This window comes from Solea senegalensis, linkage group LG5 (genome assembly GCF_019176455.1).
Source record: "Solea senegalensis isolate Sse05_10M linkage group LG5, IFAPA_SoseM_1, whole genome shotgun sequence".
NCBI classification, from domain to species: Eukaryota; Metazoa; Chordata; class Actinopteri; order Pleuronectiformes; family Soleidae; genus Solea; species Solea senegalensis.
The window spans coordinates 3,160,515-3,174,589 of record NC_058025.1 but is presented as its reverse complement, the minus strand read 5'-3'; the positions used below and the strand labels follow the sequence as shown (position 1 = coordinate 3,174,589).

Below are 14,075 nucleotides of genomic sequence, written 5' to 3'. Positions count from 1 at the left end.
TGGAAATGTTTAGGGTAGCAACGATTATTCAATTAATTGATTATTAATCGATTACTAAATGAATCGTGAACTATTTTTATACTTTTTATACGTTTGAGTGTTTTTTCTGCTTCTTAATTGTGAATATTTTTTACTTTGCTCAATATAACAAAGAAATCATTAAAAGTGAGTCATTTTGGTTTGTGGACAAAACAAGACATTTGAGAAGATCATCAATTACAGGTTTGCTAAACATTAATCAACGTTTTCAACATTTTCTGACATTTTACTGACTAAAAAGGTACTTGATTAATAGAGAATATAATGAAGCTGAAAATGAATGAAAATAATCATTGGTTGATGGTTTAAATAAAATCAAATAGATTTCAATACTTAACAAAGTATGCAATGATTAATTTTTTTAGTGTTCCTACTGACTGGCATTGTTAATAATACGTTAAGATCCTTGTTTCTTACCCCGACTTCTCATCTGGAACGTGGTCAAAGGTGATTTTACGCCCAGTTCCGACTTCCATTGTAAAAGTAACCTCAAGAAGTGAATGAAAGGCCTTTAATAAAGCTTTGTTTTTACTAACTTTATTGGCTTTTATGATTCCTCGACTTGTGACTTGGACAAACACAGAATTTTTATGAGTCATGGAATCAGAGAAACATTCAAAATAGGCTACTTTATGGTAAATTCTGCTTTTTAACAGCCTTTTCCTTTCGGCAGCTGTTGCTCATTAGTAGAGTATTAAATGGAATAATATTGCTCCTACGTTATTAATCACTCAGGAATCCAGGATTTATTAAAATCATTCTTATTTCTTCCAATTTGCCACATGTGAAATGTGTGTCATTTTCCAAAAGCAAGTATGTGTTATTCATTACTGTTTTATTTTGACCTGATAGGGGAGGAATTTGCAGCTCAGCTCTGATTTTTATGGAACGAGTTTTATGAAAGCTCTGGATTATACGAAGAACAGTAATTAAGTTATAATATTTAGAGAGAACAATGAGATGCAGTTACAGTTCTGTAAGTTGATTAAATATAAATATAAAAGCGACACAGACCTCAAACATGGGTTTGGCCCTGGTATAAATGAACAAAAAATGGCTTCTCTCCCACAGTGACGGAGATGCTGGTGAATGTGCTGAACATTTGCTCAGACGATGAGCTCATGTCAGAGGGAGATGACCTTTATGAAGGTAAGTGGTGGAGTCAGAGTCATATTGCTGTTGAAAACACGTCATTCTGGACAGTTAATGTTAATGATTATAAAGCTGCCGCTCGTTAAATACTGAGTAAAATACACGTTATCTTTTTAAATAATTGTGGCATGCATAAAACATGTGCCTGTGTGGAACATTAAATATCAATAATACTAAACAAATAAACCCCTCCTGAAGGTTTTTCCAGGCGTTAGTCACATTTGCAGCGAAACAGTCAGAAGCCATTTCTCTACCGTTTTACACTGTTTATGTCCCCAGATATGAACCTGTTAAATATCTCTGATTTTCTGACAACATGTTTTAAATCTCGGAGGAGCACTCTGCTCGTGAAGTTAGGTGGATAATGTACATTTTGTATACAAAGCATATAAAAAGCAACTGCAGGCTTTTGCAGACCACAAAGTTGATGAACTTTTCACTCAAATTGGGACAGGGCAAAAGTACACGTTAGAACAAGAAACTGTTTTTTAAGTATGTCCAGGAGAGGTTAAGAAAATTAAAAAATTAAATAAAATTGAAATCCGTAGAATAGCAGGAGAACAAAGCATCACATTATCATTTGTGTGACACCTGTATAAAATTGGAATAAACGTTTTATGCTGGATTTAAATTGTGTGTAGCTTGTCTGTCTGTAGCCTACATTATATTCTGTGCTTCACAACTTAATCTCTTAAAATAACTATGTGACATTGTCGTCTGAGGGAAAACACATTTATTTGTTTTGATAATAATAAAACATGTGGGTCTATATGAGCACAGAATATAGGTCATTTGTTAAGTTAAGTCTAAAAATACTGAGCACATCTGCTGGTGCCGATGATCGTCTCTAAAGTTCCCTTTTACTTCTGCTCTTTCATTTTCTGTTTTTAAATTTGATAAAAATAAACGAGCCCTGGCACTGGCTTAATTGACACAGACTGCTGGGAGGTGATTTATCCTCAGCTCTTCATCATAATTCAGCCTGTGTCCCACATGCGTGATGTTGATGAGGAAGTTGTGCTCCCCGGAGAACAGCCACTCTGGCTTTGAAAACCACCATTAAACCCTCGCTTCACCTCTCAATCGCTGCGTCCCGTCATCCTTTTTGTTCTCCTTCTATTTTGTGTGCCGCATTGTTCTTTTTTTGATGAGTTGGCAACAAAAGGATGGGGGGAAAACGGTGGTTTTGAATAATAATAATGTGTGTTGACCCTGCGTTGTGTTCTCGTTCCAGGCGGCACCTCTGCGATGCGTAAGGAGGTCATCCGGAACAAGATCCGCGCCGTGGGGAAAATGGCGCGCGTCTTCTCAGTGCTCAGGTCTGACCCTGTCATTAATGTTCTCCCTTTGATGTTACCTGTCCTCTCTCGTGACAACACTTCAACTATAAAAGGGCTCCTGCACATACATACTGTATGTGATGCATGTATGGATCACAGTGGGTGGATGTGGGTGTGTGGTGTCACAATTATCTCCACTGAACAAACCACAATGTACTCTAGTTGTTAGAGAGAAAACACAATGTTGGCGTGTGCAGATTAATGAGCTGGCACGAGATGAGTCACGATGCAGCCAGACTGTATAATGACATTAAATATTGTTCTCGATTAACGCTGCTGCTCCCGCTGTCAGAGCTGTGCTTAAGGCTCAGTGCTCTCAGGCACACAAAGAAAGTGTAATAAAAATAATATTTGACTTACATAAATTACTTTTTCCAATGCAGTGCCTAGTTTTAGTTCTTAATCTCTGTTTTTTTCCAACTCATTAAACGATACTTATACTTTATATTAACGCATACAAATTGTTATTGGTTGTTAATAGAGATGGGGGATGAATATTTACTATGATTGTTCATTTGACTCTAAAAAGTGGCCGTTCATAATTATGTATTTCTTAAAAACTTACGAAGCTGCTAAATGTTTAATCAATGATTTGAAAAAATTATAGTTTCTACTCAGATTACTACCTGATTTGTTGTGCAGTAGCAGGAAGTATTTCGTCTGTGTCAGTGAGCTATTTTTATGCAATCAGATTTGTGTCAACAACACTTTAAGAAGCAAATAAAATTTAATTAATAATTTTTTTAATCAAATTTTAATTTGATTTAATCGTTCAAAAATATTGTATTTTATTCTTTGAAAATCACTGTCCATCTGGAAAACGTTCCCCAAGTTTTCGCCATCGACATCTGGCAACTGTAAATATCTAAAGTTTGTCGGATTATAAACGTTAAATACTTTCAGTTATTTTGTCAGATGCCGATGGGGAACGAATTCCAGACAGACAGGGACTCCAAGCCTGTGACGACTTGTAACGTCCATTGAGCTGTTGCTCAAAAATTCAGTAGCCAATCAACAGGCAGCTTCCTAAGGCCCGCCCACAAACAAGAAACCACGGTGCAAAGAACAAATCAGGGAGCACAAATGACAAGTGAGGGATTGCAAAGAACAAATCTAATTCCATATATTTCTGTCACAAAATGAAGAAAGTAAAAAAAAACAATTCAGAATTATGTGAAATATCTATTTGAAGGTAAGCTTTTTGAGTAATTAAAACAAAAAAAAAGAAGAAAAAGTATCTTGTTTGAATCTAAAGGAGAGCTGCTCATTCCCTCTGGTAACAATCCATAAAAATATTTGCTTCCGCTGCTAAAATGGACACAAGACATCAGTGACCCACTTACAGAACCAGGGCAGATGTTGACAGTTTGGCTTGAGGCCGACGATCGAGCAGAGTTGAACACTTTTATCAAACAGACACGGAATTAGCACGGGTTAAATATCAATTGATGACAGAAACCTCAGATGTCTTGGTTACAGAACAGCGTCATAATCACCAGGTTCTTCCTGAAATGTAAACCTGTGTGTGTGTGTGTCTGTGTGTGTGTCCGTGCCTTGTTTGTGCTCCAGGGAGGAAAGTGAGAGTGTGTTAACGCTCAAAGGCCTGACCCCGACTGGAACTCTTCCAGTGGGAGTGTTGTCAGGAGGAAAACAGACCTTACAGACCGGTGAGTGTGTTTTATTTCACAGTGTATCCCTCTCTTCAGTACACTGTGTCCTCTCTGGCCTCCATTTTAGCTCAACCTGCACCTCAAAGGACATTGCTATAACCGTTTTTATCCCCAAGTGTGTGTTGTTTTGAACCGAGTATTTGATTGTGGTGCTTACAAGCAAATTGAATTCAGAAAAATATCTGTCATGATGCTGAAAATGTGTTTTTCCCTCATGAGATAAATGATTAGATTCTCATAAATCACCTGTTTTTCATTGAATTTTACAATCCTTCATCTCATCTACATTAACTATAGGAAAACAAATCGTTGATTATCACAGGACAAAAACATTCACACTAAAAATTCCTACTTAAACTTAGTTTGAATTTTCTTCACAAAAATGGCCACTCAAAGGTTAAACCGTAAATCTTATCTGAGGTGAATACTTAATATTCATATATATCTTTATTTTGCAATTCATTTCTAAATATGATTGGTGATATTGTGGTAGTATGTTTATTTCATGATATAAAGTGTACCTGTTTTGGCTATGAAGGAAACAATAAATAACAACAATAATAATAATATACTACTAATAATAATACTAAAAATATGAAACCATCAAGATTCAGTGGTCAAAAGTCTAGGTCACCAAGAACCAGCCTGTCTTTTTAATCATAACTCAAAAATTAAATAACTAAGTATAACAGGATTTACCACAACTATAATTGAAATTGAAAAATCCAAATTAAAAATGCGTACGGGCGTCTTCTCTGTAGCATAATCGTCTCAAAAGAGCCATTATATAATATCATGATATGAAAACAGAAGAGAAAATATAATATGTGATATAATAACGATGCCAACGTCGTTAGACTTAAGAAAAAGTCCCCTATTAGTTTGATATTGCTATGACAAAAATAGCAATTGCAGTTTTGTGTTGGACAGCTTTCCTTGAAACATGTCCCATTTGGTGCAGGACATACCGTCTCGTTCTTTCCTTTATCGTACTTGGCTTTCACTCTTTATTTTTCCAGCTGCTAAAATGCAGAGTAGTTTGTGCGAACTCCACTTTAATGGTCAACAAAAGTCGGCCGCTTCACTAATGACGGTGGGAGTAAAAGCCGAATGTCCTGACTTCCAGTTTGGGGAGACTGTCCTCCCTGTGCTGCTACTCCCTTTTAAAGAGTTCTAGATCAATGGTGTCACGCCTCCACAGGAAGCTCTGGCTAGACTTTGACTCGAACGCTGCATCTGCACAAAGTTTTTCAGGGCAGAGCTGTGGGCCTGCTGGTCCAGGAGGTCAGCCTGTCACTGGGATGTGGTGACCGACCCTCTGATCTAAAGGCCAGTGCCTGGCTTCGCCCACCAGAGAGCATACTGGGAGTTACACTTTGCCACGCTGGAGGCTCACAGAAGCCGCAGAGCAATTGAAAGAGAAACCACATGTTGTGACCTTTTGGAGAATGTCATTGTCCATGTCAGCTCGCCTGGCCACAGCTTCTCAGGTCAGCGAGGCCGGTTCAAACCGAGGCTGGACCAGTCATTCTGGTCTATTTTTTTTTAATCCTTATATGAGGATTCATCACTTGCAAAGTGTCTCGTAATGCAGAGTTTCATGGAAAGTCTTAAACAAAATCCACTAAAGTATCTGATTGATAAGCATAAGTATTAGTACCATGTCAAATCTCTGATACCCATCCTTAGTCATAGTTGCATATCTCCATTCAGTCTTAGACTCTTATGCTGTGTTTCCATCATGGCACAGTTCAGTTTGGAACAATGAAGCCCTGGTTCAGGCTTGCGTTTTGACTGAAAACAGTACCTCTACGTGGTAGGCAGGGTGTGGGCTGTAGCTTGACGTCATACTCATGCAGAGACAAGGAACAACAACACCGAGTGCAACATTAAAGATAGCTGCTTTGCATGAGAAGAGACTGCAGGCGTTGAAGAAACACCGGCGGTAAGGGAGTGACCAGTTTACTCTGGTACCCTGAGTGAACGGTGCCAAAAAATGGAACAGCAGAGGCTTGTTATTTTGGTACTACTCCTAATGGAAACGCAAAAGAATATATACACCATACTGTACCAAACCGAAGCGTTCCACTCGATGGAAACACGGCTTTAGTGCTCATCCAAATCCCCCCCTCAGCTCCTCACACCTAAGTCCTCATGACCCTTTAACACCAGCACCATCTTAAACCTCCTCCAGGCTTCTTCTGTCCAACCTCATAAAACCACTCGCCAGCTCGCTTGCATGTTTTGATGATTTTTGTTTAATACATACAGCTGCTGTGACTTTTACTTCTAGAGTCTTGTACCGGGGGGTTGTCGGCCTTATATTCTGCCATCTGTTTCCCCCTTGTTTATTGCACTGGGGTTTGATGTTACTGTTGTATTTACTGTCTCTGGCTGCCTGTTGATGACTCAACTTTTCCCCTCCCCCCCTTTCCTCAACTCTCACTAACATAGCTACCATTGAGGCAGCTAAGGCGAAAGGTACGCATGGCTGTGTGAAATGTCATGTCTTTGTTTTTTTCGTGTTGTTCACCCTGTAAACACAGACTCCCAACAGTGAAATATGAATGTCTTTCTTCTTTTTTTTTTCATTCCCCTCCTTCCTTGGTTTTATTGATCTCCTCCTCCCTGTGTTTACTGATTATTGTATTGTGTATTTTACCTCAGTGTGGGTTGCTCTTGCATTATCAGTGCCTGTTGAGTCACACTGGTGTCGTCATTGTAAAAGTAGGCCATGTAGGTTAGAGATTGTCAGTCAATCAGTGACAGATTCAAGACATGATGGCACAATATCACTTTTTCATCTTTGATACCGATATCACAGAATCTCCTGACACTGATATCAGTCCAATTCACTCATTTTAGACCTTTTAGACCAACTATCGAGTTGGTGCCATTTCAAGCTATTTCAAGGCTGATTTTTGTCACTGTACATAATAAATCATTGGGTATCATATCGGCTCGTCCATAACGGATTCATATTACAGAAAACATGAATATGAACATGGATAACCCTATTGTAATAGTATGGTAGTAACATGGTAATATTGTTTAAAGGACTATTTCACATGAAGATGTTACACTTATTCCTTTTGAAATAACATGGTATTAACATGATATCTCTTCATTACCGTTGTTATTACTCAGGATGCATCGATACTCACTTTTTAAATACATTTGTATTTGACTGTACATTTGACTGTAAATGTTTAAACTGTCTAATGTTATCTATCCCAAGGTGAAAATGACCATAAAAATAACTATTATTATTACCTCCCTTATATAAAGTTATAACCATACTATTACTATGGTGTTACTGTACTGTAAACTAATACCAAATCCACTTATAGAAGCACTTTTAAATCAGGATAAATGCCCAGCAGCTTCACTAGAGTTGGGCTTGTCGGTCGGTGCACATCAGAAGACAAACGCCTGTGCTGTTAAAGGGCAGTTATGTACAGTATATCAAGTTCAGGACTCGAACTGTCCCTTGTTGACAAGAAGCTCTGGTCTCATGGGCTTTTCTTGCCAAGTGTGGATCCCCCCCTACACACACACACGCACATAAAAAGCCCGGCTGCTAAGACCTGGCTAAGATAAGACCAGGGACATCCCTGCCTGCGATATTTTCAGAGGCTAATCCTGTTACATCGCTCGGCTGTTGCTACGTCGTCTGCTCCTTCTGGTCGACGGCGGCAGTTGTTGCTTCATCAGGCATCAGTCGAGTCGTGAGAAAATGAGTCTTTTAGTCAGTTTGGCTTGTGGCAGTGTGTTCATACATACAACCTGCATTTAAATGAGTAGTTTCCAAACATTTACTTAATGTTCTCCCACACACATTCCTCTCTTTATTATGCTTTGAGTCGTGTATAATCAAATTACACAGTCGTAAAATCTCACTACACGTAGGGTTTTTCACAGCTTTCAATATTCACTCTTGCATTATTTTGTCAAAACTCTGATCTCACTAACATTTTGGGTTATTTTCTCAATTAATTGATTATTTGTTTGGTCCATAAAATGTTGACAAATGTAGATAATGATGTTCTCAAATGTCCACAAATCAAAATCATTCAGTTTTAGTGATTTCTTTATGTGGAACAAAGAAACCAGAAAATACTCTCAACTGAAAAAGAGATTGTTTTTATTGATAGGAAATAATTAACCCAGTAAATCAATTATGAAAATAATTGACATTGAGTTTTTTTACTTGATAAATAATCAATTAATTGATACATTTTTGCAGCCCATCTAACATTATATCTTCTACTTAGAGTCTATTACTTATGTTAAACAATTTTAACTCTGTTTAATTAATACATTTAAACTGTTAAACCTTTAAGTTTATTTTTGAGAGTAAATGTCATTACACTCATAAACAATATAAAAATAAGATAAGATAAAGACAAGTCACTGTTGCCCAGTCATCTAATAGTATCTAATATAATAAAGAATCCAGCTCGTCATACATCACACCTTCATCAAATCACTCCAACAATGTTATCATGTATATATCACATGATTTCCAAATATTGCGCAGCCTCAGCGTTTATTAACTTTCCTGCAGGTTAACAGTAGCCGCTGTGTGACTCACGGTGATAATACCCATAATACAATAAATGAAGTCATCACTGCAGCATTTCATGTATCTCATGTTTTCCATAAATTGTGCGCGGGTCAAAGTTTAATCTCAGTCAGCGTGTGACAACACTAAAGATGATTCTGATGAGAGTAATAATTTAGCATCTCATTGTTAAATTATTCGTTAAATTATGTGGTCATTACTTTGACCTAGTTTTTTTTAGGTGTTTTCTGTGCCCTTTTATACCAACTATTCCTAATTTCAAATCTGTGGGTTTCACACCAAAACCTTAAATATATAATATATTATTGTTTTCATGTGAACAATGGTGATACAAAAAGTATTATTGCAGATTAATAATCTGTCAAATAATCAATTTTTTATTTATTACCTCCCAAATTTGTGTTACTACTCAGTTATCCTTTTAAAGGTATCCCCATGTGAATCACGTCCAATTTAATTTGATCTTTATAACAACACAGTTTGCCAAAGTGCCTTACAATAACAGTAACATCCAAAAAAACCAATAAAACACTAGCAAAGAAAAGACATCTCACACTAAAAGTACAAAGCAACATAAGCAACGTGTCACACACACAAGAAGGAAATTTAAAGCCGGCAGAGAAGGAACCTGCCTGAAACCTAGTAACTCGTAATTTACTTGTAGTATTTTTAGTCACAGTGAACACAAGGGCTTCATTATCGCAGATATCTGGTGGTGCAAGAGAAAACCCTTCGATATAACCTGCAAATCCACTGATATGTCGTCACAGCGTTACCTCTCTGTAAACGTAATAAATAAATAAACATAGTCATTTTAGTAAAGTGATGTAAGAGTTACGTAAATCTGAACGGCGTTTTTTATTTACAAAGTTTGGTTTTCATGTGCACACCTCTCTTTCTCTGTCTGATTTCCTCTGCTGTTACCGGGATGTTGCTGTAAGTCTACACACACACACGCACACACACAATCTAGCTGTCGTTGTTGTTGTTGTTGTTGTTGTTGTTGTTGTTTTTGTTGTTGTGCTGCATGTGTCGTGTTTTCTGTACAGTGCAACACTGTTTTTGTGTTTTCATGCTTCATGGCAAACGTGGAGTAAATATCTAAACAAACACACACAATTGTCGATATCTTTGACTTTTGTACTGATTTTCTTTCCCAAAATGTCTGAAATTGTAAAACGATACTGAACTACACTTTTTACAATTCTAATTTCATTAAAATCCCTTCTTACAAACAAAACACCCACATTTGTCGTGTCACATCGTCAGTGGGTAATATTCTGTGCCTGTGACAGAGGACGTCAAACCACCGCCATTTGTGGTTTTGTGAACGGATGAATTTGGGACAGATTGTGACCGTGTTCAGACATAGGACTTAAATACTGCTTCCTAAACAACACTAAATTGATTTAAAGTGTCACTTTAAATTGTAATTGACATTAGTGCATTAGATATTAGCGTTAAAAAAAACAAAAAACCTGAAACTGCTGCAGATCAGAGGACGTCAGCTGAGAAGACTCTAGGTCTCTAATCTGTCCTGAGAATAGATTACGTTCATGCAGCTGAAGAATGTGGAGAGTGGACACATGCGTCTTCAAGGCACTTTCCAGTGTGGTTTTGTAAGTGAATGAATTCAGGACGGATTGGGTTTGTGTTTAGACCTGGAAATCACAGGTTTCTATGAACAAAAGTAAAAGAACAGTCTGTTTTGTGACTTCTGCACAATCACAACACAAATGCATTTTGTAAAGCCTGAAGTTCTGAAAGCAAAGAAAAATGACTTCAATGTTTTTCTTTTTTCTACCTTTTTGTCCTTCAGCCATTCAAGGCTTCTCTCCGACGAGGAAGATCCGCAACTTCGAGGAAGCGCGAGGCCTGGACCGCATCAACGAGAGGATGCCGCCGCGCAAAGACGGCCAGCAGCCGGACGGTACCACCGCCATCAACACCATCAACACCAACACTCCCAACAACAACGGCACTGGATAGAGTCACGTAGATTCATCCTTTCTCTGTCTCTGTCTCTCTGTCTCTGTCTTCTGGGAGGCCGAAATCACCATTTTATTCTAGATTATTTTTGTTTGCGTGGTTTTTTTTAGCAACAAATGATTGTATGAAGACTTTCAAACGTACAAAGTACAAAAGTATAAAAAAGTTAATTTTATAAATTTGAGTTGACACACTTGGACGAATCCCCCCCTTTTAGTCACTTTATTATTATTATTATTACTTTTATTTAATTTAGTCTTTTTTTAAATGTGGTTTCCATGTGTCCACGGCCTCATGTGGATTTTAGGCGCTTTGAGATTCTACATTCTACGATGCTGTGTTTGCTTATGTATGTTTCAGTTATATATATATTTATATGTATATATGTGTATATTTATATATATATGTATATAAATATATATATATGTGTATATATATATATATATATATACACATATATATATCTTTTTGTATGATTTCAAAAAGAATAAGGGAAGTTAAATTATATAAATGTAATATTTTCTACTTACAGAAGACATACAGTATAATCATATTTATACATTTTACACACACACACACGCATACACACACTTTTAATGAATCCCCCAAAGACACTGAACGGATTCTGATTCAGTATTTTCACTCTGTAGAGTATTTTCCTCTCGTATTATTATGATTATTATGATGACATTATTGAAGGGAAACGGTTTCAAGTGAAGGATCCAGTGACAGTTTTGCTGTTTGGACTTCACTTGACTTCAGCGAGGACACTTAACCAAAAAAAAAAAAGGGAATATCCTGTCACGACAACCACTGTCGTCAACACTCCCACGACTTTGGAAGCACTTCTTCTTCTTCTACTTCTTCTTCTTCTTCTTCTTCTTCTCTTTGAGCACTGATGTTAAGCGGATCTTTTCTGGAGAAGATTAAAGCACAGGGAAAGACATTTTTCTCGCCTTCTCTCATTTTGGACTTTAAAAAAATAAAAGGACAATCTATGTTTGGAAAGTGAGAAGGAGCTGCTGGACACACCGTCCTCACAATAGACTGATGTTTGTTATTACTTAGAGGAAAAAAAAGCTCAATGTGTTTTAACAGTATAAGTAATTTGTTGATGTTTTATCGCGGACACTAAGATCATTTGTGTGTGCGTATGCCCCCAAAGCCGTGTTAGTGTCTCCACCTACTGAATTATGATAATTATGATAATCACACACGCGTCAGAAACAGGAAACTAAATGATGATGATGCCGTTTTTCCCAGACACGAGACCTTGGGCTCTGTTCACACCTGGCATTTAACGTCAGTCCTCAGTGATCAGATTGAATGTCGGACAGACATAAGTTCACATGATACCAATTTTTGTGTCCGATACCGATATCAAATACTGGATTATCTACCAATACCGATATTATTCCGACTAACAAATGAAGTCTGAGTCATTTCATAATAATTGTCATAATTATAATTGACAAAATTGTCCAACTGTGTAACAAATTCTCCCAAAAAGAAGAAATGAAACAACCCAATCCCGCGTTATTTTGGCCCCTGATGTTTGTGGCTCGGGCCCAAATAGTAAATTCAGACCTGTACTTGGCCCCATCTGGATCTGCATTAGATCACTCAGGACTGATGTTAATGTCCGGTCTAAACGAGGTCTTAAAAATGACATTAACAGTTCTGTTGTCATCATTTCAACCACAGCTGATTCTTCACTATCATACATTTTTTAAGATGGAGACCGTTTTACTCTTGCTTCCAACGCTGGTGTGTACATTTTTTTTTATTTTCCTTTTGTTCTGAGGTTTTACTTCACCCTCCACTCCCAAACCCTTTAAAGGTCCAGTGTGTAACATTATTACACTATTATCCAGATTTTTAAAAAATAATTTTGAGTGTACAATCACTTTTGTGTTTTCACTACCACAGAATAAGCCCTTTACAATGTTGGATTACCCTTGTGTTTTTTTTTAACTAAAAACTTGAATTTTGATGATAACTGAACGCCAAAATAGTGAGATGATATGATCAGCTTCAACGTGCAACTTCCACCACTAGATGTTGCTAGACTCTCTACACACTGTACCTTTAAGCTCTGCCTCTCCACGGACACAAGACCAACTCACCTGGTGCTTCGACACACTTGACTGTAACTCAATGAAAGGCGAGAAAAACAAAACAACAAAAAAGAAGCTTTAAGAATTCACTTACACTGTTTTTTGTGCCATGCCACCATATGTGTGTGTGTGTGTGGATGGTAAAAACTCACAGTTCCAGAATTTATATTTACGTCATTTACGTTCAATAGAATGGTAGAAAAAAAGTTTCCTAAAGACGACGATGATATTTGGCTTTACGTTGTCGACTGTGACATTAGTTTGTTTTAATGGTTTAACTTTTACTGGCTTTACTGGGTGAGCCATGCAGTTTGCTGACCTCCTGTTAGGTCCTTTACATATCCTGCAGAATGTAAAATAATAATAATATTAAATAATTAAGAAAAAGGAATCTTAAAATAGTTGTAAAAATGGGGTGAAGGAGAGGGGGAAAGAAAACTGTACCGTACTTGTCATGCAAGGCCATGAAATCTTTTATGTAGTTGTACCGATGGAAAGAAACTAATAAATCAAGTACAGTGTTTTATTTGACTCTTTATTTATGTTTTATATAAGTGATGCTGATGTTGCATTATGCTTGTTCTGCTGCCCCCAGAGGCTATAAATATGGAGATTTATCTATGAAAAATGTAAAAAGAAATGACCAAACGTAATTCTGAAACACTTAATGACTTTTTTAAATGTTCCAATTTAGCAGTGGTTGCAAACACATTTGTCTATGGGGGAATTTCTTTTTTTTTAAGTTTTAATTTAAAAAAAAAAAAATTATTTGACAATATTCCTCTGAAAATTCTTTATTTTAGTGGCTCTGTGTCTTCCAAATTTTGACAAAAAAATTGGCAAAAAGTCATACTTAAGTATGTCTTACAAAATTGGCAAAAATTCATACTTTAGTATGTCGTCCAAATTTTGACAAAAAAGTCATACTTAAGTATGTCGACAAATTTTGACAAAAAAGTCATACTTTAGTATGTCGTCCAAATTTTGACAAAAAAGTCATACTTTACTTTGTCGTCCAGATTTTGACTTAAAAGTCATACTTTACTATGTCGTCCAAAATTTGACCAAAAAGTCATACTTTACTATGTCGTCCCAAAAGTCATCAAAAAGTTATACTTAAGTATGTCGTCCAAATTTTGACAAAAAAGTCATACTTAAGTATGTCGTCCAAATTTTGACAAAA

The 14,075-nt window shown here is 36.8% G+C and overlaps 1 protein-coding gene across 2 annotated transcripts in view; it reads left to right on the top strand.

The window, feature by feature from the left end:
- ppp3cca (protein phosphatase 3, catalytic subunit, gamma isozyme, a) overlaps positions 1 to 13,415 on the top strand; it is a 35,513-nt gene extending 22,098 nt beyond the window's left edge. Inside the window, exons 10-14 of one of the 2 annotated variants that reach the window (XM_044026073.1) lie at positions 1,111 to 1,188; positions 2,426 to 2,510; positions 4,101 to 4,198; positions 6,656 to 6,682; positions 10,615 to 13,415. In XM_044026073.1, the coding sequence (XP_043882008.1) occupies positions 1,111 to 1,188; positions 2,426 to 2,510; positions 4,101 to 4,198; positions 6,656 to 6,682; positions 10,615 to 10,775 (449 nt within the window). In that variant the 3' untranslated portion in view covers positions 10,776 to 13,415. Of the gene's footprint in view, positions 1 to 1,110; positions 1,189 to 2,425; positions 2,511 to 4,100; positions 4,199 to 6,655; positions 6,683 to 10,605 lie in introns of both variants that reach the window. The other variant, XM_044026074.1, reaches the window with a different exon arrangement.
- Positions 13,416 to 14,075: the final 660 nt, after the last annotated feature.